The sequence below is a fragment of the Bos indicus genome, chromosome 5 (assembly GCF_029378745.1).
Source record: "Bos indicus isolate NIAB-ARS_2022 breed Sahiwal x Tharparkar chromosome 5, NIAB-ARS_B.indTharparkar_mat_pri_1.0, whole genome shotgun sequence".
Lineage (NCBI taxonomy): Eukaryota > Metazoa > Chordata > Mammalia > Artiodactyla > Bovidae > Bos > Bos indicus.
The window spans coordinates 67,936,398-67,964,219 of NC_091764.1; the positions used below are offsets into that span (position 1 = coordinate 67,936,398).

Genomic DNA, 27,822 nt, shown 5'->3' on the forward strand with positions numbered 1-27,822 from the left:
GATTTCCTGCTTTAATTGCAACCTAAATAATGAAGTGGGAGTTCATAAAAATGTCTGCTTTTCTTTTCTCCTCTTATACTGTTTCTTCATTTGCCTTCCTTTCCCCTCAATAAATGGCAGCAGCACCAAAATCCACCTTGTATTTACAGTGAACTAACTGTAGGAGACCAGGGAGTAGGGTCCTACTGGAAGGAACTGATACGTTTAGATGATAAAGGCTTTAAAGAAGTGCCTTTCAAAAAAACTGAAGTCTACCTGGAATGCGTGGCACCCCACTCCAGTACTCTTACCTGGAGAATCCCATGGACAGAGGAGCCTGGTAGGCTGCAGTCCATGGGGTCGCTAAGAGTCAGACACAGCTGAGCGACTTCACTTTCACTTTTCACTTTCATGCATTGGAGAAGGAAATGGCAACTCACTCCAGTGTTCTTGCCTGGAGAGTCCCAAGGACGTTGGAGCCTGGTGGGCTGCTGTCTATGGGGTCGCACAGAGTTGGACACGACTAAAGCGACTTAGCAGGGCTATATCTGAGGTCTTATTCATTGAACTCTCTGGAAGGGGCTAGGTTCTGCCTTTTAATTTATTTTAAACAAGCCCCCTTAGGTAATTCTTTTGATATATATCCCATTTTGAGATTTACTTTAATGTGTGAGGTAGTTTGGTCAAGATTAGTTGCTAAATAATTAGAATTGAGGAAAACCAAACAAAAGATTATGGCTTAACACCCAAAAGGTATTTTAGTTAAATATTTTAGTATAAAGGTAAATATTTTAGTTCTTAAGAGCAAGTTTGCAAATTTTCTTACAGGAAATCTTAATGTAAATTAGCATCTCCTGGATTCCAGAGTTTTGAAACCCTTGTACAAAATGAATGTCTGTTGGTGGTATTGAGAGGAAAAGCAAAGTGAGTGAAAAAGCACTTGCTGGAATAGGAAGGGCCAAACATAGTTAAGACTTAAGTAGTTTGAGAGAATAACTTGGGGAGATAAGACTAAAACTTGCAACATGGGACTTAATTTATTCCAGGCAGTAACAGGAGAGGTGACAGACACAGAGCAGTGCGTTTTGATGAAGACCCAAGTGAATTATGGAGCCAGTGTCGGGGAAGCTCAGGGCTGATAGTGTGGTGGTCAGGCTGCGGGGCCTGGGGTGGGCACTGAAATAGGCAGGTCTCCTTTCAAGCTGAACTTCTAAAGTTACCAGAAACCAGAAACTCCTGACTGAATGGATATCAGGAAATGGAGCGGTAATTTAATAACTCTGCAAGTCCACTTTCTTTCTTAATACTCTACCAAAATGAGTAGAAAACTCGATTCTGTCCTCTGAGACAGTCCCTTCTGGGGAGATTAGTAATGTCTGTGCTTTTCAGCCTAATTAAAGTTAAGGCCTAAAGAGCGTTGAAGGACTGCTTTGACCCTGGTTTCTTAAAAAGGTAAGAGGTAAGGACTAACAATGTTTAAAAGGGGCATAGATTGTTCATACTGCAAATATATTTATCTGGTGCTGATTCTACAGTACAATTTTTAGTAGCTGTGAATCTGCGGTGAGACCCAATGCCTTCTCTCACTTTAACCAAGAGATGACTCAAACCTCTTCGCTGTCCTTGTACATTGGTGTCACTGTTCTGGTCCAGGCTTCAGATTTCTTTTCGCCTTTATGTTTTGTGTTCATTTGCCAGGCCTGACTGTTTCCCGTGTAGGTGCCTTCTGCCTCTGTTACCTTTTGCCCAGGATGCTTCAGGTACTCATGCCTTCTGCCTCTACAGTCTCTTAACTGGCTGCCCTCTTCTCTCTTCCTGCCCCTCCTGTCCCTCCTGTCCATCTGCTGCATAGTCATCTTCCTGACTGCCTGTTTGCTGCCCCTGGATCTGCATCCAGGATAAAGTGTACATTTCTTAATTTGGTTTTCTGTGTTCCCCAGGGTTTGGGCTCAACCTGCTTTTCTGGTTGTCTCTTGCTCTGCTCCCTTGCCTATACTGGAAGCTCGTGGGAATACTGTTGCAGCTATAGTCCCTAACATTTCCCTCCTTTGGTCTGTTCTTTGTTTCATTTCAAAAGTCATTTTCTGACTTTTCTTCCTGCTCAGACCCATTTTTCCACCTGCCTACCTGGGTCAGAGTACAAGGCCAGATTTGCCTCTTTCCCCTCCTCTGTGCCCCCTCAGTACTCCCACAAATGAAAAGAGGAGTTCTGCCAATATCAAGAGTGAACAGCTAGACTTATTCTTAGTGCCTCTGTTTCCCAATCTGTCTTAGGATCTCATCAGATATTTAAATGAGCGTGCCTGTCATTGAAAGTAGCTACCATGTATTGAATGTGTCTTCTGTGCTAGCTTCTAAATGCTGTGATCACTAGTTGATTTAATCGTCAGAAGAGTGCTATCAAGGAGGTGGTATGATCCAGTTTTCCAGTTGACAGAGTGGAGGCCCTCAGAACTTAAGGAGTACGCCCAGATGACACAGTGGCAGAGCCAGGATGGAGCGCAGGGCTGTCTGTAAAGCTCACTGTGCTGTTCTCACACTTCTGGCACTTGGCTTTGTGTTATCTCTTTTGGGATGCATGCCTGATCTCTCGGGTGTGATTGTATGTTCATGACTCATGGCTGAGCCCATGCAAATCTTGGTATTCCTAGCATAGTTCTGGCAAATTGGCGTTGGTGTGCAGCATACCTGCAGACTGGAATTGCGTTCCTCTGTGCCTACTACGTTGTACCTTCCTTTAGGACAAAAATGGTTTATTTTGTGTCTTCCATGTGTTGTGTTAATACCTGGTAGGCACTCAGTAAATACTCGTGGAATGAATGGTTGATGGCAGAGCCAGAGGACTGACTTTAGTGAGGGATTTAGCTATGAGGTGTCTGATTTTGTGAAAGTGGACTGTCTCTATCAGTGATTATGCCCAAAGTGGTTCAGGAGAGGTTCTAGGCAGCATATAATGCAGTTCAGACTTTTAAGGAGCTGTGTGATTGGAGCATTGTCCACTTAAACAAGTTATGTAGCTGTGTCCAGATCAACTGAGAAGAAAGTCACATTATGTCTATTTAGCTAATGCTTATTGAGCCCCTGTATTCTCGCTGTTGAGCTAGGCCCTGTCTTTGTCATCTGTAACATCTGTAACATCTGTTGTGAAGTCGCTCAGTAGTGTCTGACTCTTTGAAACCCCATGGACTGTAGCCTACCAGGCTCCTCCCTCCATGGGATTCTCCAGGCAAGAGTACTAGAGTGGGTTGCCATTTCCTTCTCCAGGGAATCTTTCCAACGCAGGGATTGAACCCTGGTCTCCTGCATTCCAGGCAGACACTTTAACCTCTGAGCCATAGGGCAATGTATATATTTAAAAATACATTTGTCACCTGCTGTTTGTAATACGGTTTTTTACAAAGAGTTAAGGCCACTCTGTGTGACAGAGAAGTCATCTGATGGGTGACATTTACAAATGAGGAAAGTCAAACTCTGAAGAAAGCACTACTTTTAACTCTGGCCTCAAGGGCTGAGTTTTTCCAAGGCTGCCTCCTTTAGAAGCCACACACCCAGTGCTTCCCTACCCCTAGTCTATCAAAATGATGTTCCTGGTCATTACTGGCTTCTGAGATGTCCCAGGAGAGTTGATAATGGCTCTTACAATGGGAAATGTTCTCTTTTCATCTCACACCCTTGTTTATGTTAGTTGTGGGTGCTTGGCAAGTCAGCCAGTACTTGGTTTTCTGAAGTGTCAGTTAAATGTATGACTTTAAACCACAGAGCAAGGGCGGAGGTTTTATGTACTCTAAAGTATCTCAATGGGTGGGTCCAAGTTATTTTGTGGGACATGACTGTCATTTTATCTTTTACTTCAGCTAACAGTAAAGCCATATTTGAATAGAACAGTTATTCAAAGCCTCTTTTAGATACAGAGTATTTTCAAAGAAACTGCTGAAATCCATTTATAGAAAAATACACATAAAGAATTTTGCATATAATTTCAGACTCACTTTGTGGCCCAGATTTAGAGTATCTAGTAGAGTGGTTGGAGAAGGCGATGGCACCCCACTCGAGCACTCTTGCCTGGAAAATCCCATGGACGGAGGAGCCCGGTGGGCTACAGTCCATGGTGTCGTGAAGAGTCGGACACGACTGAGCGACTTCCCTTTGACTTTTCACTTTCCTGCATTGGAGAAGGAAGTGGCAACCCACTCCAGTGTTCTTGCCTGGAGAATCCCAGGGATGGTGGAGCCTGGTGGGCTGCCGTCTATGGGGTCGCACAGAGTCAGACACAACTGAAGCGACTTAGCAGCAGCAGCAGCAGTAGAGTGGCTTACCTTTCAAAGTGCTATACACAACTGTCACCTCAGTTGTGCCCAACTCTTTGCGACCCTATGGACTATAGCCCATCAGGCTCCTCTCTCCATGGGATTCTCCAAGCAACAATACTGAAGGGGGTTGCCATGCCCTCCTCCAGGGGTTTTTCCCAGCCCAGGGATTGAACCTGCATTTTTTATGTCTCCTGAATTGACAGACGGGTTCTTTACCACTGGCGATACCTGGGAAGCTTAACTGAAGCCTTAGTAGGTTTTAAAATTTTATTTCACTGGTATTATTATAGTGAGATATATTTCTGTTTTCCTCCTATGGATTTAGCCTTTAAAACATTTTTCTGTTCCTAAAACAATATCCAGGAGTGAAGCTACTGGTTTGTTACATATTTTTCTGTTTAGTGTTTTAATGTTTATTAAACATTTGCTACCTTTGGGATAACTGAAGATTTAAGTAACTACTCAGTAGTTGTAAATATTGTCAAATCTATTATGTAATTCTGATTCATTCAATACAGTAGCTTTATGACAGAGTAGTAGTATTCATATTTTACAGATGAGGAGACCAGAGGCTGACAGGTTAAGCAGCCTAAGGAAATGCTAATAGGTCATGATTGGACTTCCCCCATGGCTCTAGTGGTGAAGAATCCACATGCAATGCAGGAGATACAGGAAATGTGGGTTCAATCCCTGGGTAGGGAAGATCCCCTGGAGAAGGAGATGGCAACCCACTCCAGTATTCTTGCCTGGAGAATCCCATGAACAGAGGAGATTGGTGGGCTGCAGTCCATAGGGTCGAAAAGAGTAGGATATGACTGAGCACGCATGCATTACACATGATTGGAACCTTGCCTCCTTCCACTGTCCATGGAGTTTTCAGAAGCTCATTTTAAAAACAGATACTCTGCCTTGATCATTGCAAAGTTTACCTTTAATATGAAAAGGCAAACAAAGCAAAAACATACACCTAAAAACATAGCCTTAAAGGAGATGAAAATGAAAAAGAACGTGTACATAACACCCTGCTACTCCGGCAAATCAAACTAGGCCTTCACCATATCTCTTCACAGCTTACCCTGGCAGGATGAAGGGAGAAAAACTGCGAGAAGGAACAGGAAAGTGTCAGGAGGTAGCTAATAAGCAGGATATCTTTTAGCATGCAGGCAGGACTAACCCAACTGGTTCCTGGCTTGGCTCAGAGGTCTCTTAAATATCTCTTTGTTATAGATTAATCGAGCAATAAAAACCCACTGGAAAAGACAGTGAATCCTGTATGACTTAAAATTTGACCATAGAGAGACTTGTAACACATTGTAACATTCATCTATCCCGTTATGTTTCTGTTGAACACTGAGGGTTGTGGAAGAGCTTAAGAACGCTTGGAACGAATGAATGTGAACTCCTAGCAAAGGGACTGAACAGTAACATTGGAGAAAAATATTGAAGAAAAGAAGAAAGGAAATAGAGGCCTTATGGAGCCTTTAGCAGCAACTCCATTCTTCACATGATCAGGGTAAATCATTAGATTTGAGATTTTTACTTTGTAGCCACATCTAAACCTTGTGCTCTCAAGGCAGATACAAAAAGGTAGAGCATAATACAAGTGTGACTTTCTGAGGATGCTATATGTTACCCAGGTTCTTAGGAGCGGGATTTAGCAGAGAACAAATTTAGCACTGGAAATCACAACTTAATAACATAATGCTTGTCTTGATGTGTGCTGTTGCTCTGAGCAAGTTGTGTGGGCTGTTATCTCCTGAGAAATCCCTGTAAATGGTATTAGTAATACTTTATAAGTAGGTTGGGAAAATTCATTTACTTTTCTAAAGCATTTAAAAATTCTTTGATGAAAGGCTTTGTGTGGAGCAAATTGGTGCTAGCCTGTTTTCCATGCTCTGAGCTAGGGGAGAATAGACACCTTAGGGTGGGAAGGTTGGCTTGTCTTTTGGAGTTCATCTATAAATTGCTTTTATTGAATTTGAAATGGACATCAGAAAGTCCCCAAAATATCAGATCAGATCAGATCAGTTGTTCAGTCGTGTCCGACTCTGCGACCCCATGAATCGCAGCACACCAGGCCTCCCTGTCCATCACCAACTTCCGGACTTCACTGAGACTCATGTCCATCGAGTCAGTGATGCCATCCAGCCATCTCATCCTCTGTCGTCCCCTTCTCCTCCTGCCCCCAAAATATGGTTAACTCTAAAACCAAACTTTTGGGGATTTGGAACTTGGGACTATGAGTTTTCACCAAAGATACAAAACAGGTTAAGTATTAGTTTGTACTTGGCCAGGCTTGGGGGTAAAATATAGCCCTTAGATGATTCTGGGCCCCAGCTTTGTTTTCCTGTTGCTTTTTCTTCATTTCAGAGAAGAAATAAGGCTGTATTATGAAAAGCAGTTAACTTGTATTATCTATGTGTGAGATTTATTTCTTTTCACTAGAAGAAGTTCATCTTTTGCTGCCAAATAAATTGCAATAGGTGCTGGAACAAGGTTTTCATCTACGCTTACACATTGAAATGTGTCTACTCGAATATATCCATGTGAAAACAGGTTAGCTTGGAAGATATACAAACAAGTTCTTGCTTTAGGGGAGCTAACAGTCTAATTTGTTGCTATTTAGTCACTAAGTCACGTTTAACTCTTTGCAACCCCATGGACTGAATGAAGCATGCCTGCCTTCCCTGTCCTTCACTGTCTCCTGGAGTTTGCTCAAACTCATGTCATTGAGTCACTGATGCCATCCAACCATCTCATCCTCTGTTGCCCCCTTTTCCTCCTGCCCTCAATCCTTCCCAACATCAGAGTCTTTTCCAATGAGTCAGCTCTTTCTTTGCATCAGGTGGCCAAAGTACTGGAGCTTCAGCTTCAGAGTCAGTCCTTCCAATGAATATTCAGGGTTGATTTCCTTTAGGATTGACTGGTTTGATCTCCTTGTGTCCAAGGGACTCTCAAGAGTCTTCTCCAGCATCAGTTCGAAACCATCAATTCTAAGGCACTCACCCTTGTTTATGGTCAAACTCTCACATCCATACGTGACTGCTGGAAAAACCATAGGTTTGACTATGCTTACCTTTGTTGGCAAAGTGATGTCTCTGCTTAATACACTGCCTAGGTTTGTCATAGATTTTCTTCCAAGGAGCAAGCATCTTTTAAAAAATTTTTATGGCTGCAGTCACTGTCTACAGTGATTTTGGAGCCCAAGAAAATAAAATCTGTCACTGTTTCCATTTTTCCCCCATTTCCCATGAAGTAATGGGACTGGATGTCATGGTCTTAGTTTTTTGAATGGTGGGTTTTAAGCCAGCTTTTTCCCTCTCTGCTTTCACCTTCAAGAGGCTCTTTAGTTCCTCTTCACTTTCTGCCCTTTGGGTGGTATCATCTGCATATCTGAGGTTGTTGATATTTCTCTCTGCAATCTGATTCCTTCTTGTGAGTCATCCAGCCCGGCATTTTGAATGGTGTACTCTGCATAAAAGTTGAATAAGCTTGGTGACAATATACAGCCTTGACCTACTCTTTCCCAATTTTGAACCAGTCCCATTGTTTGAACGGTCTAATACAGCAGGATGATTTATATGTACAAGTAACAATAATGCATACTGTTTTTGAGAAACGGATGTTTCTTTCTGAATTTTAACCCTACTTTAAAAAAATAATCTTGAACAAAAATAGTAATATAACTATTTTTGAGTAACTTAATACTAGCCTTGCTGGCATATCGAGTGCAGTGCTTTCACAGCATCATCTTTTAGGATTTGAAATAGTTCAACTGGAAGTCCATCACCTCCACTAGCTTTGTTCATTGTAATGCTTCCTAAGGCCCACTCGATGCTTGCTCCTTGGAAGAAAAGTTATGACCAACCTAGACATCATGTTAAAAAGCAGAGACATTACTTTGCCAACAAAGGTCCATCTAGTCAAGCTATCGTTTTTCCAGTAGTCATGTATGGATGTGAGAGCTGGACAATAAAGAAAGCTGAGCGCCAAATAATTCATGCTTTTGAACTGTGATGTTGGAGAAGACTCTTGAGAGTCCCTTGGACTGCAAGAGGATCCAGCCAGTCCATCCTAAAGGAGATGAATCCTGAGTGTTCATTGGAAGGATTGATGCTGAAGCTGAAACTCCAATACTTTGGCCACCTGATGCGAAATCATTTGCAAAGACCCTGATGCTGGGAAAGACTGAAGGTGGGAGAAGGGGACAACAGAGGATGAGATGGTTGGATGGCATCACCAACTCAATGGACATGCGTTTGAGTAAACTCTCAGAGTTGGTGATGGACAGGGAGGCCTGGCTTGCTGCGGTTCATGTGGTCGCAGAGTCGGACACGACTGAGCGACTGAACTGAACTGAATACTAGTGCTGTTCATGCATTTACAAGAAACTGTGCTGTCAGTCGTTTCAGCCGTGTCCGACTCTTTGCGACCCCATGGACTGTAGCCCACCAGGCTCCTCTATGGGATTCTCCAGACAAGAATACTGGAGTGGGTTGCCATTTCCTATTCCAAAACTGTGTGCTATTATCAAAGAAAAATGAACCAGTAAAGATGTATTGGAGGGAAGGTAGGACAGATACTTGCGGATGAGGGAAACCCGAACTTGAGATGCAGTGAGGTGTTCTCCCTCTCCTCTCTCCCTCCCCTCTTGTGACTCATGAGCTGAGTCCTTTCTCCAAGTTTACGTGATTTCCCCGTGAACTAGTGGCAGAATTTTCCTACATAAATTTGTCACGGGACTCAACAGCGTTCATGTTCATATCCTCGTAACAGATTGTGTTTAAAGTCTTCACAGGTTTCTCACCTTTTAGGGTTCAGATTTACTATCCACTCGGGGTGTGTGACCTGTACTTTTGCAATCTTCCAAATAGTTCTTTGGCGGAGACCCTGTCTACTTTATTCTTGTACTCTTGGATGCTGGAGAATCAGAGATCAGTTGCCTAACACTGGGGGACGGGGTAGGGGTTGGGGTACGGCAGCGCATCTTTGCGCATGCGCCAGCCCGGACCCTTGCTTACCCAGTCACCCGCTCCCCCTCCCCCATTGGAGTAGATTGGCGAGGATTTGGCTTTTGAAGGCCTTCAAAACACAATTTACATTTGTATAGTGAAGACCGAGTTCCTAGCAACCACTTTGCAAGTGAACCTTGGGAGTTCAGTCTTTCTGCAATGGAGACAGTTTTTAAAACAAAACCCCCCCCCCCCCCCCCCCCCCCCCCCGCCCCCGGCCCCATCTTTTAATGACAGTATGCTGCAGTATGTGACAGCCAGTGTTTTAACGTACGGGCCCTTTAGTCTCCCATAGTTTTGTCGTTAGATTTTGCAAGCGTTTCTTTGAAAGCTAGATGACACTCTCAGTAAACGCCAAAATAACGGCTGTCGCTTGAACCAACCGGTGTTACTCCAGTGTGACCCCAGGACCGGTTCTTGCCGGCGTTCTACGCGGGCGGGGGGTGCTTATTGGTTAACTGAGAGGGGCGGGGCCGCTAGGCTGCCGCTAGTGCGCATGGGTAGCGTCTTCCTCCGCCCTGGGTGACCCCTGCAGTTTCCGTTATTGTCGGAAACGTCGCGAAGACCGTTACCTGAGTGCTGCTCGCCGCCGACATGGCCGATGAAAATGGTTCCCTGAGGGAAGCCGGCGCAGGCGGGAAGACGAGAGCGCAGGCGGTGGTGACCATCCCCAGCAGTGCGTACTTTCTGAAGCAGGTGGAGGAGGAGGAGGAGGTGGAAGCTTTGAAGGTGGAAGTGGCAGCGGCGTCTGACACGGAATCTGATACCTCCTCTGACGACCTGAGCTGCGGGAAGGCCGACATCGACCCCAGCCTGCTGGAGCGTGTGGATGAAGAGAAATGTCGGAGTATCCGCAAGCAGTACCGGCAGCTCATCTATACCGTCCAGCAGAACCGTGACGACATAGTGAACACGGCGAGCGACTCCTTAACCGAGGCTCTCGAGGAAGCCAATGTCCTGTTTGATGCAGTGAGTCGAACAAGAGAAGCGGCTCTCGACTCTCAGTTTCTTGTTTTGGCTTCTGATTTGGGTAAAGAAAAAGCAAAGCACCTGAACTCTGACATGAACTTTTTTAATCAGGTGGCATTCTGTGACTTTCTGTTTATATTTGTGGGTCTAAATTGGATGGAAGATGACGAACGTGATCCGTTGAATAACTGTGACGATAACATAGCTCTTTCCTTCTGGGAGACAGTACAGAAGGAAGCGACATCGTGTATATCACAAGCTGAAACATTCCACTTTCTTTTTGGTTCGTTCAAACCAGAGTCTGCTGCGCGAAAGCCGCGACGTAATCACCGGAGAAAAGTTCAGAAAATGGAAGAGAATGGGGTTATGCCTACAAAGCTGAGGAAGCTGGATCTGAGTGGTAATCAAGAAGCCACAGAAAAAGAAGTAGAAAGAATTTTGGGATTGTTGCAAACGTACTTTCGAAAGTATCCTGATACTCCTGTGTCTTATTTTGAGTTTGTGATTGATCCAAACTCTTTCTCTCGTACTGTGGAGAATATATTTTATGTTTCTTTCATTATAAGGGATGGTTTTGCAAGAATAAGGCTTGACCAAGACAGGCTGCCAATATTAGAGCCAATTAATATTAACCTAGCCGGTGAGGGAAATGATCCCAGTTTCCACAGCAGGAAACAGGGAGTTATATCTTTGAGTTTACAAGACTGGAAAAATATTGTGGCAGCTTTCGAAATTTCAGAGGCTATGATCACAAATTCGTACTAAAGATTTTTGTTCTTAGCATAGAATGCAGTTTTGTTTATTTTCTAAAGCATAACATAGTGAAGAGTAAAATCCAAACAGAAGCACATACTGTATTTCTTGTGAAAAATATTTTCAAGAAAATAAGTTGTTTTACTGTGCCTTGTATTTTTCTTGGTAGTTTTATAAAGTTGTCATGATATTCTGTTGCTTAAGAAATTCACTGGCGTGTTCATGCAAAAATTTTTTGACTGCTCCTTAAGGCTTTATTAATAAAAACTGAATTCCATAAAATAAAAGGTGTTTAATAGTTTAAAAAAAATGAGTTATGATGCTCTGTGATACTGCCTTGCTTTCTCTGCTACAGGGAACCAAGGGAATCCCATATGGGGCTCTTGACCAGGTTGGGGGAAAGAATGGGTAAAAAAAAAAAATGGTCAAGAAAGACTGTAGGGCAGTGTGTAAGTCATGTTAATACTGTAAAAAAACAATTCAGATGCCATGCTTCATTTCAAAGACGACTCATTAATGAGTGGGTGTCCTTGTTCTAAATAATTTCTACTGTGATGTGGGCTTAACAAAAGTAGACTGTCTACTGTTAGGTGAGCCATCAACTAAGTACTGAAAGGTGGGTAGGAATTGATAAAAGATCGGGAGGGGAAATATGGAGGGTCAAATATGTGGAATTGTGAGAAGTTATGGCTCCAGAGAAATCTATGTGTTTTTTTGGAAAACTATTCTATCTGAATGTTATACTAGGCAAAAATAGATTTACCTCATCTGTTAGTGCCCTCTCTTTCTTAGATTATTTCAAACACAAAATCTTCTAACATCCAATTAGAATTTTTATCTACTTGTTTCTTCTCTGGCCCCTAGTTTACCTTTGTAATTTCTGCTAGTACACAGAGTGTTCCTCAGAATTGGTGATGTTTCCTTATTTACTGGCCTTGAATATTTGTTCCCAACTCAATTTTGATTTCTTAATAGGACTTTGAATGCCTGGAAACTCCCTGTGTAAATTGAAATATCAGTATATGATTAATTTATCCAAATTTCCTTCATTTCATATAAAGCTGTAAAGGCTTTTGTTGTTGTTGCTTGTATTGTTTTAAGAATATAAATTACAACCTTATTTGGACGCTCCTGCTGAAAATTTTGGTTTTTAAGGAAACAGTTTTTGAAGGTGTAGTGACCATCCTTGCAAGCTGTTTTTCTTGATCTCTGTAGAAACAGTCTTTGGTAGTAGTGGGTCTTGCCATTAAACCTTATTTGGCAAGTGGATAAGGATCTGCTTTGTGTAACAGGAATAATAAAAATTTCCTGTTAAGTCTGAATGTAGTACAGGGAAGGGAAATCCAGAAACTCAATGAATGTCATCTAGATGGAGAGGAGATTGAGAAGTTCTTCAGTAATAGTGCAGGTGTCTCTTTTGTTTGTTTGTTTTATGAGAAGGGAAGTTTCTCATGAAACTGGGCCAGTTATTTTCTAAAGTAGTCATTTCTTCCCCTTTTCATATGAAGGGATGCTAATTTTTCCCAGTGCCTACAACCTTTTGATCTAGTAGTTGTGAAGTCTCTCTGATCCTCCCTTTAACATGCCTCTACCATCCGGGTTCCTTAGGTTTTCCAGACCTTTGCTTTTTGGGGAAAAGATAATCTTAGAGATAGCAAAAAGATCTTGCCTCAGGTCTGCTTACCACCAGATTGCTCTTAACACACCAGATGTCTTTACTGGGAGTATTTGAAGATGTAAGTGTTAACTAAAAGAATGAATGGAGAAAGTGGAGGTTTAGGAGGAAGGTAATCTTTTGGGTATTCTCTAAAATTATAGCTGTTAAAATATAAATCTGACCACTCGTTTCAATTTAAATTGGTTGTCATGACGTATGGATTGGAAATTAAAGCCAATTATTTTCTAAAGTAGTCGTTTCTTCCCCTTTTTACCCTGAAGAAAAAAGGGAAATTGGCTAATAGATAATTCATTTATAGAGATTAGATGTGACCCAAACTGCAAGTCTGCTGGTTTCTCAACAATATATTTAGAGTGGCTTTAATTTCATAGGTTCAGTAAAGTCAGCTGATAGGAAAATATCATGGAAATTTTTTAAACTAGGATTTTGTTGTTTAACAGAACCTCTTCTGATCAAAGGACCTGGGATCAGATCCTGCCTTTTAAAATTCTAGTTAGAGACTGAACAAATTATTAAACCTACAAGCCTTTGTTTTTTTATTTGCTTAGTGGGAATAATGACCTATTAAATGGACAGTATGTAACAAGTACTTTGATTTACTGGGTATGATACAGTGAGAAAAGCAAGAGATTTGTAATTGTTTAGACCTGGGTTTAATTCTTTACTCATGGACAAGTTTCTTAATCTCAAAAGGTTTCTTTATTGTTTCTGAAATGAGAATGACATGTGCTTAGAAGACTATTGTGAGGATTAAATGGGATGATATGTACAAAACATCCAGCACAGTGTTGGGCTCATTGTGAGCACTCACGGTAGTGCCTCACTTTGTAGATCAGCATCAGAATGCAGCTGCCGCCTCCTTCCATGGTGACTTCTCCATCTTGGTTCATTCAGTTTAAGTCTAGACCTGGCTTTCTCAAATTCTTGCCCTTGTTTTGTGGAAACCATTATCAAGTGATTAGAATTAGCACTTGGTTAATTCACTCAGCAACTGTGCCAGACACTGCACTAGCACTGAGGGGAAAGGATAGATTGAAAATTGCCCTACTCTCAAGGAATTTATATTTTAATATGTGTGTTACTTCCCTATTGCTGCTGTAATGAATTACTATTTGATGGCTTAAAACAACACACATTATCTTAATTCTGGAGGTTGGAAGTCCAAAATCAGTTTCTCAGGGTGTGCAAGGTGTAAAATCAAGGTGTCAGCATGGCCAGGTCCTGTTTTGGAGGCTGCCTGCATTCCTTGATTCACAGTCTGTTCCTCCATTTTCAAAACTGCCAGTGCAACCTCTGTCTTCATTGATTTCTGTGGTGTCTCCGTGTGCCTCCCTCTTATAAGGATACTTGTAAATAAATTGGGCCTTGTGGGGGTAATCCTGGAAAATCTCACCAGATTGTTAACTCACCAGATTCTTAATTCACATCTCAAGAATCTCTTTTACAGGTAATGTATTTGCAGCTTCTGGGGATTCAGACTTTGATGTTGGGGGGACTATTGTTGAGCCTAACAGAGTGGTAGACCACAGTAATTCTGTCAGTGATGACTGCTCTGAAGAAAAACCACCTGGAGAGAATGGTTGAGATGCTATGTTGGGGATGTGTGTGTTGAGGGGGGCGGGGTTGGGGTGTAAGGCAAAGCCCCTGGCAGGGGGCATTGAGATGGAGTCTGTTTTTTGTAAGTAATTTGCCTAGATACTTGATTTAGAGTCCTTTAAATGTTACTGATTATATGAAAGTGAAAGTCACTCAGTTGTGTCCAACTCTTTGCGAGTCCATGGAATTCTCTAGGCCAGAATACTGGAGTGTGTGTAGCGTTTCCCTTCTCTTGGGGATCTTGCCAACCCACAGATGAAACCCAGGTCTCTCTCATTGCAGGCAAATTCTTTACCAGCTGAGCCACAAGTGTTACTGTGGCCCTTAAGTATTTTAGGCACATGTTAGCTGAAGGTCTAGATAGTTAACTGGTAATGGAGAATCAGTGTCCCCGGTTCTTCTGGAAGAAAGGTAGTATAGCCAGCATCTCAACTTCCAGAGCAGGAAGACAGTTCTTTGATTTGTGCTTACCCCTTAGTATTACTGTAGGGTACTTTTCATCCAGTACCACTTATCAGCATTAATTAAAATTTGCTTTAGGCCAGAAGTTGGCAATTTTTGTCCTGCAGAAAGCCACATAGTAAATATTTTAAGCTTTGTGGGCCATATGGCCTTGGTTGAAACTAATCAATTGCGCTCATGTTGCAGAAACAGCAGCCATAGACAATGTTGCAACAAATGGGCCTGGCCTTTTTCCAATAAGATGTTACTTAATGGACACTGAAATTCAAGTTTCATATAATTTTCATGTATTATGAAGTTTTAATCTTGATTTTTTTTTTCTTGCTTTCAACTTTAAAATATTAAGAAGAACAATTCTTAGCTCAGGGACTGTTTAAAAAGAAAAATAGAACTGCAGGCCTGCTAAATTTGCCCCTCAGACTGTAGTTTGCCAATTGGCTGTCATAGGCCTTGGGGCCCACTGGGCTCTTCTAGAAAGTTTGTAGCGTTTAAACCATCACTTAGTGTTATTTCTCTCCTGGCCCATGGTCCTCCAAAGCACAGAGGCTTGACTATATCCCCTAGGGGATGCTGCAGCTTGTTGGCAGCAGCAGCTAATACAATTTATATAACCATGCAGACAAGGAGCTCAGGCAGGAAAATTAAGCAGTTTGCTCAGGATCACGTAAATTGCAGAGTCAGATCCAGATGTGGACTAAATTTGAGCTCCTAACCAGTATGCTACACACCTGGTACCTTTTCTAGTGTTTTCCCAGAGTTTTGTTTTCATGATGAGAAAACTGAACTGAAGCCCAGCCTCTCAGTACATGTAACACAGCAGGAATGAGCACTCAGGTCTTTTATTCTAAGAATGTTTTTGAACATCACATCACAGGCATGTGGAGTTGGCACTGGTGATGCCAGGATGAAAGAAAAGAACTATCCTTGTGGAGTTGATGGGATTGTGTGAAGATACCAGCAGGGGCCTCAGGAGAGGAGCCAGTCTGCTATCAGCTAAAGGCTTCCAGCTAAATCTTGAAGGACAGGAAGTGGCTCTGAGAACCTGTATTAATGCAGTTGTGAGAAAAAAAAGATAATGTTGTTTGGGAACCTTAGGGAAACAATGGAAGGAATAGCCTTATGTTGGGATCTTTAGATATTGGTAAAAGAACCTAAAGGAATGCTTTAGAAAGGGTCATGTTTTGTTTACATTGAATAGAAATAATATAACCTGCCGTCAATGTACTGGATCAGAATTTGGTGGGAAGAGGGCATTTCAGGTGAGCGGTGATGCAGGGAAGTGTAGGGGATAACGTCTGCAAAACACCAGAGCTTTTTGACTCAGCCCCTTGGGCAGGCAGGTTCCCTTTTGTAGGAAGGGGAGAATTAGTGAATGTAGGGATTTTTCCTTCCAGCCACTGTGCTATAATATGCATTATCTCAAACTCAGTAGTTGAGAGGGCATGCTCATTTTACAGAATGTAAAATCAGACTCCCAAGGATTAGGTGATAGCCAAGATCACCTAGCCTTGAGAATGGTAGAGCAGGTATTTTAACCCAGGTCAATTTGACACCAGAGCACATATATAATGGGTTAAAAACCAAAGACCAGTACACATCTGCCCAAAGGGTAGAGTCATGTTTAGGGGGAGAATCAGTCAGTGTCAGTTAAATTCAGTTGCTCAGTTGTGTCCAACTCGTTTGCAACCCCACGGACTGCAGCATGCCAGGCTTCCCTGTCCATCACCAACTCATGGAGCTTGCTCAGACTGGTGTGCATTGAGTCGGTGATGCCATCCAACCATCTCATCCCGTCATTCCCTTCTCCTCCTGCCTTCAATCTTTCCCAACATCAGGGTCTTTTCCAGTGAGTCAGTTCTTTGCATCAGGTGGCCAGAGTATTAGAGTTTCAGCTTCAGCATCAGTCCTTCCAGTGAATGTTCAGGGTTGATTTCCTTTATGATGGACTGGTTGGATCTCCTTGCAGTCCAAGGGACTCTCAAGAGTCTTTTCCAACACCACAGTTCAAAAGCATCAGTTCTTCAGCCATCAGCGTTCTTTATAGTCCCAACTCGCACATCCATATGTGACTCCTGGAAAAGCTATAGCTTTGACTAGAAGGACCTTTGTTGGCAAAGTAATGTCTCTGCTTTTTAATATGCTGTCTAGGTTGGTCAAAGCTTTTCTTCCAAGGAGCAAACATCTTTTAATTTCATGGCTGCAGTCACCATCTTCAGTGATTTTGGAGCCTGATTTTGGAGGGGGAGAATAAAGATGACTTATTCTAATTTTAAAGAAATGTTAATTGCTTTCTGAATTGTGCCTTTCTGGGGAGTCTGGAGCAGTGTTTACTAGGGGTGGGTTAGAGGAAAGGCACTGAGAAGCAGATGGAAGAATGTACATTCTGTAAGCCTCACTAACAGCTGCTGGGGAGAGGAGGGTATATGTTTACATCTCTGTGGGTAGTTCTCAAAATGTGGTCCAGATCCCCACCCCAACTCCTACCCCTTCAAGAAGTCCTTTAGGTCAAAATGATCTTAATAGTAATTTGCTCTTTGTCTTTTTCACTCTGATTCTCTTACAAGTCTGCCATGGAATTTTCCAGAGGTTACATAGCAGGCGATGTGGTGCAGCAGACTGAACACAAAAGAGATGTGCACTGTCTGTTATCAACAAACATCAGAGAATTATGAAGATATAAAATAATGCCACTTTTCTCACAAATTAAAAATGTTTTTAATCAGTTGTTTATGTTTAGCAGTAATGTTTTTATTTAAATTTTAAAGATATTTTAATAGTTTACATATTTTTATATTTAAGATATTAAAATTTTTTTCTTAGTTTTAGTTTCTAACATTCAAAGCCCCATCCACATTATTCAAAGCTCTTTGTGGGAAATCCTAAATAATTTAAGGTTCTAAAGGCATCTTGAGACTGAAAGTTTGAGAACTCCTGTTCTTTATCAGCTGCTCTGGTCAGTGGCCACTGTTTCTAGCAATTTAACTGGAGAACGGGGGACATTTTTCTCCCGTCTCTCCTTACGCCGTCTGTGTGCTTCTTCCTTATGCTGTAGAGGACAAGGAGGTGTATGTCTGTGTGTCTTACATCTCTGGTGGGCAACCTCTTCCTTAGAATTGAATGACAGCAACTTCAGTTTTAAATTGGATTATAATTTTAAAACATCATGTTTAGTTCTGGGGTCAGCTGAATACCTCAATTCCCTGTCCTTCTGATTTTACTTTACAGAATTAAAAATATTCAGGTTCACCCAGAGCTTTCTTTGTAAAATTGGTGCACTGGTTGATACAATTTTTCTTAAACTTGAACCATAAGAACCCAGGTCTGATACAGAATTTCAGTAGAGAGCAGATTATGATGGTTGGTGGAGGAAGCATGCTCTTCAGCATGACAGTTTCCTTCTTTGTTTTATTCAATACTAGAGGAAGTGGTTATAGGAACTGGGTGGTTTTTATATAGGCAGCCAGTGATTGTGTTCTGGCACCATCTGTGTTGAGGCTTAGATTAACAATGGTTATTTTCCTAGAAGAACATCTAGCTTCATTTATTTGTTAATTCTTCTAAAGCAGCGAGTCAGCCCTTATGCTGTGAGATCAGCTAGAGAGAGTAACGCTTACGACCTGAAGCTCATATTGATCCTTTGATCTGAAGGGATGTTTTTCTCCCCACAGTGCCTTGCATTGGAGGAGGAACCTCACCATAATGCCAGTTGATGAATACTGGCTATGTTTACCAGCCTTTCATGTTAGACCTTTTGTGCAGACGGTCAGGATGATGCAGTCATGCCCCTGCTGTTGCTGGTTTCCAGGCGTCCTCCCTTTAGTCCCTGAACCGTCATGCATACCTGCTGCACTGCCTGCAGGCAGCCGTGCCGCCCCTCCTCCACCTTTGCACACCGCACCCTCTTCCTCATCCCAAGCATCCTTTTCTACTGACCCTAAGCTCTGCCTTTTGCCCCCCACATCTGATGGTAGGCAGGAGGAAAATGTGCAGTCTGGGCTGGTAAGTCTGGGGGCTTTTTTGATTACGAAGGTTAAAACTTGATTTAAAAAATTTTGTGTGTGTGTTTGGTAACAGCTGTTCCAATCATTCTCTTATGATAGCAGATTTTTGTTTTAATAAGAAGAAATTTTAAATGCATCACCAAAACAATGTTCCACCCAAATATGTAACTAGTGTGTTTTAAAATTAGTAGAATCAAAGGATTTTGTAAAATTAAAAATTTATATTATAAATGCCAAGTATATGGAAAGTAAATATAGGTAACTTCATGCATAGGCAGATTAAAGAAATGAGCTTTATCTGCCTAAGGGTCACTTATTTATTTAACTCCGCCCCCCCGCCGCCATCCCTGTTTATTTAAAACATCTTATGAAAGCAGGGACTTTTAACTTTTCCTGCAGGTAAATGGCAGTTAATGATTTTCTACTGAATTTTTGGATTTTATGCTTTACCTAAACAATGTAGAAAAATACTTGGCTAACTTGTTTCAGTTGCCGTTTGCAGGGTCCTATCTTACTCTATAACCTTCGTATACTCATTATTCTACCTTTGACTAGAAAGTATAAATGTTTGCCAAATTGTATTGAGTCTACTAAAAACATACAGTACAGGTGTTTTTAAAATATAATTTAAAGCATAGTTTAAAAATCCTAGGAAAAAGCTGATCAAACTGAACTCAGGTGTAAGTTAATTCTTTCGGGCCATCAGGACCTTAGTTTCGTGTACTCTGCAGACCCGTTACAGTAGCTGTCTGCCACGTGGAGGGGGCATGAGGACAGTCCTACCACCAAGCAGGTGACTGATCACCACTTGAGGGAAGGGTGAACATTTCCCATTGTGTGCTGTGATGTAACAAACTGTGTTTCTCCTTTGGAAGTGCCTTCTGTTTTTCTTCAAAGGGTCCTTTCACAGAACTTTTCAGACATTGCTGCTTTTGAGTTAAATTGTTTTCTCTTCCATTGTTTTTCTTCTTTAGGCTTCTCAGGAAAACAGACTTCAAAATCCAGTGAAAATGAATGGCTCCAAGGATCTCCCGGAGCCCTATGACTACGACCTCATCATCATTGGAGGGGGTTCTGGAGGACTGGCAGCCGCCAAGGCAAGGCTCCTTGTGTGTCCTGGGATATGGGGAAAGTAGTCAGATCCTGACAACTGTAATCTGCATGTTGTTAGAACTACCCTTGTTTAATTTTTACGTTGGAGTTGCACTAGTCATCTTAGTATATGAAATTCTCAGGTATTAATAATTGGTTATGCTTTAGACATTATAACTGTGTTAAAATAACATTGATTTTTAATAGTTCATTTCCAGTCCATCATGTCAACCATTCCAACTCATTTTAATAATTTATTTTCTAGGAGGCAGCCAAATATGACAAGAAGGTGATGGTTCTGGATTTTGTCACTCCAACCCCTCTTGGAACTAGATGGGGTAAGCTTTTAAAATACCTTAGAAGTGAATTTGTAGGAGCAGATTTTCCCCTGGCTTTGGTTTGAATGACTTCTAAAATCCAATTTTGAAATTAAATAAATTAAAAAAAACAAACAAAACACCTACCTCCTTCACTTGTGCTAGGTCAGAATGGACTCCAGTTAAATGTTGAATACTTAGGTTCCTTGGCACAGAGTCAAGATAATACAAAACCGTATCCACAGCTGTTCTGATGATTTAAAGATAAATATTTGAGTAACTTAGTATATTTAGGGGCTTAATAAGTGAAAGTTTAAACTCTTCCTGGATTTCTGTTTCAAATCTGTCTCCTGTGTCCAACAAGAACTGGAATTAGATCCCTTAATGGATAGCCCTTGCTTCTTCTTAGTCTTGGTGAATTCTGTGTTCATTATTTATTCAATAAATATTTATTGAACACTTACTATGAACGAGGGCTGTGGAGATATAGCAGTGAATGTGTAGACCTGATGTGAAGTTCCTGCTTCTGTGGAGTTTACATTCTCATGGAAGACAAAAGATGAACAAGAACTTTACCAATTGTGATACATGGTACTGAAAAAGTTACTTGGTGGAATAGAGAGGAACTGGGTAAAGAAAGGAGTTTAAACTTTGAGGCTATTATCAGTGGCGATCTCTGAAGAGGTGGCTTTTAGATGAAACCCAAAGAGTAAGAATGAGCCAGCCCTGCCAAAAGCTGAGGAAGAGTCTTCCAGGCAACTTTTCTCTTTCTCACAAAAAGGTACATACAAAGGCCCTGGGGTAGGTTTGGTGGTTGTGGCATGGGTAGTAGAAGCTGGAGCTAAGACTGGAGAGGAAGGCAAGTGTCAGACTGTACAGGTCCTTGTGGACCAAGATGAGGGATTTGGTCCTGATAATCCAAGCATCATGGGAAACCTTTGGGAAGGGGAGCAATGTGATAGGTAAATTTCATCAAGATGACTTGGCTGTGGAAATTAGAAGGAGGCAGGAAGTCTGGGTAAGCCAGTGTCACAATTTCTGATTCATTCATTCATCGGGTACTTGTTAAGGTGTCACCTCTTGTCAGGCATGTTCTTGTGCTGGATGTAGTCCTGCTGGCCTGTGGAGCTCACACACTGTGGTGCCACTCAACCAGCATTCTCCTTGGAGGGCTGCTGGTTTCCCAAGCTGTGCAGTCCTCTGCCGTCTTGCACTCTTGGCATTTTGGGTGCCTCTCCATTTTGGCTGCTTACATTATGTTCTAATGGAGACAGGTTATCACCATGTTCTTTAAGTTCAGGGACACTAACTCTTTTTAGGGACAGGCAAAGTGTTATGAATCCTTTGGTGAGAATCAGTGAAGGCTGTGGACCACCGCTGTGAAAATTTGGTCATGTACACTAGACTTTTTTATTACTTTTTGGCTGCATCGTGTGGCTGTGGGATCTTAGTTCCCTTAGTTCGACCAGGGATCAAACCCATGCCCTCAGCAGTTAAGTGTGGAGTCCTAACCACTGGACTGTCAGGAAATCCCCTTTACCAAACTTTGCATGTGGTTTCAGACCCACTGCAGTCCAGCCATGCCCTTTAGTGGCAAGTATAAGGTTGTACACAAAGTAAAGTCTCAATATCTGGCTTTTTTATCAGCAGTCAATTAATTATGAATTTTTGAAGTACATGGAAGTTGTGGAAGTCTGCTCCTTTTCGTTTTAGGGCAGTTTTGCCATGTTTAGTCTGTAAGGCCCTCTGATCTTAGAAATGTCGTGACTTAAGGATAAACTCGTATAAACAGTGTTGACTACATTAATGAATTGCGATGTTTCATAGAATAGCATTGGGGCTTGGAGTGGGCCACCCAAAATATGCACTATGGCACGTTGATTATTTTGAATTAAAGTTACTTAATAAATGACCAGTGGGACACTGGCCCTCCTTTCTGTTGCCTGAAAGCAGGAAGTACGTCGCATGAAAGGTGCACTCCCTACATCTAAGGAAGTAGAAAGACACCCTTTTCACAAAAGATAGGGAATTCGGGGCTGAGAAGCCTAATGTAAAGAAAACTGTTACTTCTTTACCTGTTATCCCAAACCCATACTCTGTTTTGATTCTTAACTAATTGAGCACCCAAAATGTCAGTTTCTTTGTCCTGTCAGTTCCTCACAAATGTATTCTTTTTTTGTCTAAAAAATAGAAAAGCTGTTTCATTTGGCTACTTCTTAGGTCCCATTTCTATGAAAGCCTCATGTGCACAAATTAAAATGTATTTCTTTTTCTCCTGTTGATCTGTCTCATGTCAGATTTGTTTGTCTAACCACAAGAACTGAAGAGGGGTAGATGGGGAAGTTCCCCTCTCCCTTATAATGATAATAACCATTGGCCCTTTTCTTTGGAGGATTGTACATCAGGCTACAAACTGATTTTGCAATGCTTTTGTAGGTCTTGGAGGAACGTGTGTGAATGTGGGTTGCATACCTAAAAAATTGATGCACCAAGCAGCGTTGTTAGGTCAAGCCCTACGAGACTCTCGAAACTATGGGTGGAACGTCGAGGAGACAGGTACGTGGGGGAAGCTGCTCTTCCATTTGTGCTGTTGAGGGGCTTGAGCTGGGATCTTGCAGTGCACCATCCATTCTTACGAGACTAGCATATAACCTGGAAGTTGTTTCTATTTGTTTTTTTTAATGGATAAAATCAGTGTGGTTAAAAAAAAAAACAGTGTGGTTATCCTGTGTCTTGTTGGCTGTGTAGTAACTATTCCAAGTAACTATTGTACTTGGAATATCTTTTTATAACAGAAACCCAGAATTCTTTCAAAGAAATTCTCATAATTCTAGAGTTTCCTATGGAAATGCAAATTACATTTGCTTTCCCTTGAAGCTGTTATTTTTCTCTCATCCAAGAAGTCTTGTTTAATGAGCTGATATTTGGGAGGGTTATTTGTTGAGAAGGGGGTTTTGTTGGATTAAAAATATTTACAGTACCATGGAAACCACATCCTTTTCTCTTGCCCAACAAAAAAGGCAGTGAGGAGCCTCAACCTAATGGAGCATACATGTATCACGTAATCTGCTGATGGTCTACCTCTCTTCTCGCCTCTACCCCGCCTACCCTGCAAGTTACTTACTCCCGTGTCTGAGTACCTGAGACTGCCATTGGTCCACTCGTTCCTTCCTGGGAGCCTGCTGTCAGTGTACCCAGTTCACAACAGAATCTCCTTTCAGTTAATGAGTTAGATTTTTTCAGTAGACTTTTCAGAAATCCTCCTAGTGAAGTTATATAATATTACTATTGCTTACCCACTATTTGCACTTAGTTCTGTGCTGGGGAAGTATATAAATAATACAAATCTGTAGATTCACAGGTTCTGTTTTCATCGATGTGCTAATATCGTTGATACACCAGCTAAGTACCCTGGGTGCCCAGAGGTGGGGTCAGTAAATGATTTAAGAGGTGACTGGAGATGACTTTTTAGATGTTGTGTCCTTGACAATAAGCAGAGGAGAGGATAGTCCGTTCTTTAGACAGAAGAAAAGGAACAAGGTTCGTACTTGGAGAATAGTAAATACGTTGGCATCTCTAGAGCAGGGAGCATGTGGGAACAAAAAGCAGATAGTTGCTGTGGGCTGAATGCCCTGGGTGGTTTGGGATAAGGGTAGGAGGAGGAATGTGGACCAGCTTAGTGAGCTGCAGTTGTGCTGAGAGCAAGTTGGAACAGATGTTTCATGGTTCTTGGGATAGCAGGAAGAAGAGGGGAGAGGAGGTAAAGACCATAGCTATAGCAGAGAGGAAGCTCCTGTCTTTCCTCAGTACCCGCCTCATGGCTTCACTGGGGTCCTGCAGGTCAGGAGTCATGTTAAAGTTAGATCATTTTCCATATTCTCCATTCCATCTTATTGCAGTACATGTATGAGCCTGCTGTCCCTGAAGGGGGATCCCGTTGTTCCATTTGGCAGACAAGCAGACCGAAGCTCGAGCGGGGGTGTGAAGTGGTGCCCCCATATCATAGCTAAGAAATTGGCAGCACTAGGGCTTCCCTGGTAGCTCAGCTGGTAAAGAATCTGCCTGCAATGCAGGAAACCCTGGTTTGATTGCAGGGTCAGGAAGATCCCCTGGAGAAGGGATAAGCTACCCACTCCAGTATTCTTGGGCTTCCCTGGTGACACAGACGGTAAAGAATCTGCCTGCAATGCAGGAGACCTAGATTGGATCCCTGGGTTGGGAAGATTTCCCTGGAGGAGAGCATGGCAACCCACTCTGGTATTCTTGCCTGGAAAAATCTCGATGGACAGAGGAGCCTTGCAAGTCTCTCTGACCTCAAAACACATGGGGTTTACACAAGTGGTCTTCTTTCAGCTCTCATGGCTTCAGTGGCAACTCCTCTAGAGGACCAGGGTTTTGGGAGCTGTTGTAGAAGCAAGTACTCAGAGCTTTTGACCTTGGTCTGTGTGTACCTCTCCTCACCATTCTCTCCCCAAAAGGGGCAAGTTCTATGTGCAGTCTGCAGGCCACACTCGAATTTCCCTTCTGGGTCTTTGGGAGGAAAACCCAAGAACCACTCATTTTATTTGCTAACCACTCTCATAAGATCTGTAATCCACCCCTGTCCTTCCACACACACTCTTTACGAGTATTCTCAGGGAGACTTCATTCCCTGGGGCCCCCAGGGATAAGATCCTTTCTTCACCTCATTGAAGTATAGGTTATTAGAGTAGACAGATGGGGGTGGTAATTCTGACTTTGCTGTTTACTGCCTGTATGGTGAGGATTAAATACAATTCAGTTCAGTTGCTCAGTTGTGTCCTACTCTTTGTGACCCCGCAGCACACCAGGCCTCCCTGTCCATCACCAGCTCCTGGAGTTTACTCAAATTCATGTCCATTGAGTCAGTGATGCCATCCAACCATGTTATCCTCTGTCATCCCCTTCTCCTCCTGCCTTCAGTCTTTCCCAGCATCAGGGTCTTTTCCAGTGAGTTGGTTCTTTGCATCAGGTGGCCAAAGTATTGGCATTTCAGCTTCAGCATCAGTCCTTCCAATGAATATTCAGGACTGATTTCCTTTAGGATGGAATAGTTTGACCTCCTTGCAGTCCAAGGGACTCTCAAGAGTTTTCTCCAACACCACAGTTCAAAAGCATCAATTCTTTGGTGCTCAGCTTTCTTTATAGTCCAATTCTCACATCTATACATGACTACTGGGAAAACCATAGCTTTGACTAGACAGACCTTTGTTGGCAAAGTAATGTCTCTGCTTTTTAATATGCTGTCTAGGTTTGTCATAGCTTTTCTTCCAAGAATCAAGTGTCTTTTAATTTCATGGCTGCAGTCACCATCTGCTATGATTTTGGACCCCCCAAAAATAAAGTCTGTCACTGTTTCCATCCATTGTTTCCCCATCTATTTGCTATGAAGTGATGGGGCCAGATGCCATGATCTTAGTTTTCTGAATGTTGAGCTTTAAGCCAACTTTTTCACTCTCCTGTTTCACTTTCATTAAGAGGCTCTTTAGTTCTTCTTTGCTTTCTGCCATAAGAGGGGTGTCATCTGCATATCTGAGGTTATTGATATTTCTCCCAGCAATCTTGATTCCAGCTTGTGCTTCTTCCAGCCCAGTGTTTCTCATGATGTACTCTGCATATAAGTTAAATAACCAGGGTGACAATATACAGCCTTGACGTACTCCTTTTCGTATTTGGAACCAGTCTGTTGTTCCATGTCCAGTTCTAACTGTTGCTTCCTGGCCTGCATACAGATTTCTCAAGAGGCAGGTCAGATGGTCTGATGTTCCCATCTCTCTAAGAATTTTCCAGAGTTGTGGTCCACAAAGTCAAAGCCTTTTTCTTTTTTTGTAAAAGGCTTTTTAGATACAGTAAAAGTAAAGCAAAGCAAAGTTGCTCAGTCATGTCCGACTCTTTGCGACCCCATGGACTGTAGCCCCCCAGGCTTCTCCGTCCGTGAGATTTTCCAGGCAGGAATACTGGAGTGGGTTGCCATTGCCTTCTCCAGGAGATCTTCCTGACCCAGGGATTGAACCCGGGTCTCCCTCATTGTAGGCAGACGCTTTACCGTCTAAGCATGGGAAACGGGGAATAAATGCAGAAAATATCTGAGTCACTCCTAGGTAACAGGCCCCAAGAAGCAGACGTGAGCACTTTCAGCTCCCTTGCATGGCCACCAGGTTAGAATAAGGTTCTTGGCCTAACGTCACAGAGCTAGGAGGATGTGTCTAGCTTCTAGCCCATACTCCTCTAACTAATTGTACTGCCTCCAAGGTAGCTGTGGTTTCCAGGAATTTCCAGTCTGTTCCATAAAAAGAGCAACATGAGGCTAGTGCTGTCCTATTTCCTCAACAGTTTCTAGCTAGAAACCACACAACATGCTTGTCCATATTTTCCTGAGAATGTGATTAAAATACCTGCCAGCACCTGCCAGCCTTAGTTTCAGTCCCTTCCTCCTGGACCTTCTTCTTCTAATTTTTCCCTTCAGAGTGTCAGCCAATTGGAGTAGACTCTGCCCGGCACTTTTCTTGGTTCTTTGTTTAATGGGTTGTAGAGAAACATCTGTGGATCTTTAGAAATTTGTATGTTTGAACCAATTTATTTCCCTCAAAGAGAAGGACATGTAACAAGAATACTAATTTGAAAAAGTCTAGAGTTTGATGGAAAATGCATGGTCGTTCCAAGCAAATTTTGATTTATGCGGTAATATAATTTCTATATAGTGTCTTCTTCTTCATAGTGAATGTCAGTGGCCCTTAAATTTCAATAATAGTTCTGGGGAGGTACAACTCATGATCATTAAAATATTGTTCATTCATGGGAGGTCTCATACTTAAATTGGTATGTAGTTGATGTTAGCTTTAAACTGTCAACTCAAGAAAAATGAAGTAGGTGGAACAGAATAGCTTAGTTTGGTAAGAAAAGTAGGAAAATACATGTAACAGGTCTTTAGAATCTTTAAGAGATAAGTATAGGCCTCTGCAGAATAAATTTTAATAACAGGGTCAGCAAAGTATAATTCTAATAAGTTCAGTAATCAAATGAGTGATGAAATATAACTTGGTGAATTGACAGATCTTCTTTCCAGCAAAAGAAAAGTTTATAGTTGTCATGTAACAATAATAAGAACTGGCTTTACTTATTTACATTGACTTTATTTCTAAAGTACATAAGAAACTAATAAATGTACAGAGATGAGGTGATAAAGCAGCCACTACCAGTGTACTGCAGCTCTGCACAGTAAAATCAGCAGGAGCTTTCTGAATTTTAAAACATAAACCAACTCAAAAGTTATCTTACTTGTGTATCTCTACAGAAGTTATTTTATTCAACTAATTTAACAGTTTTAGCTCTTTCGTGTTTCTTCCCCTTTTCCAGATTTTAAGATAGAAATATACTTTGTATTTTTATACCATCCACCTCTTGTAGATCTATGTCAGGGACAGTAATCCCAAAGTCTCTGATGGGAGATGTGCCCTCTATTTAAATCCCTTCCTTCTTCCTAAGTGGAAGCGTGGTGGCTTCTTTATTGTTGTCTTTCTCATTACTCCTTGTGCCTTCTGAAGCAAACTTTGGCTTCTCTGTGGGGACCAGAGCTGGGTGCTGTGGGAGTGGCTGGCCCGGCCTGCCGGGATCCACCACCCACGGAGCAGTCAT

At 42.0% G+C, this 27,822-nt stretch overlaps 2 protein-coding genes across 4 annotated transcripts in view; both read left to right on the plus strand.

Annotated features, from left to right (window-relative positions):
• TXNRD1 (thioredoxin reductase 1) overlaps positions 1-27,822 on the plus strand; it is a 63,170-nt gene that overhangs the window by 3,581 nt on the left and 31,767 nt on the right. For 2 of the 3 annotated variants that reach the window (XM_019961216.2, XM_070789636.1), the window contains exons 2-4: positions 19,735-19,857; positions 20,118-20,190; positions 22,606-22,725. In XM_019961216.2, coding sequence (XP_019816775.2) covers positions 19,771-19,857; positions 20,118-20,190; positions 22,606-22,725 — 280 coding nt within the window. In that variant the 5' untranslated portion in view covers positions 19,735-19,770. Of the gene's footprint in view, positions 1-5,644; positions 5,803-19,734; positions 19,858-20,117; positions 20,191-22,605; positions 22,726-27,822 lie in introns of all 3 variants that reach the window. The other variant, XM_019961213.2, reaches the window with a different exon arrangement.
• Positions 5,809-13,475, plus strand: EID3 (EP300 interacting inhibitor of differentiation 3). The gene has a single exon (XM_019961217.2). It carries the CDS (start codon positions 9,896-9,898, stop codon positions 11,033-11,035), a length of 1,140 nt encoding a protein of 379 aa, XP_019816776.2. The 5' UTR covers positions 5,809-9,895; the 3' UTR covers positions 11,036-13,475.

What these genes read in the sequence shown, in the direction of transcription:
- EID3 (XM_019961217.2), top strand. Translation starts at nt 9,896, where the DNA reads ATGGCCGATGAAAATGGTTCCCTGAGGGAAGCCGGCGCAGGCGGGAAG.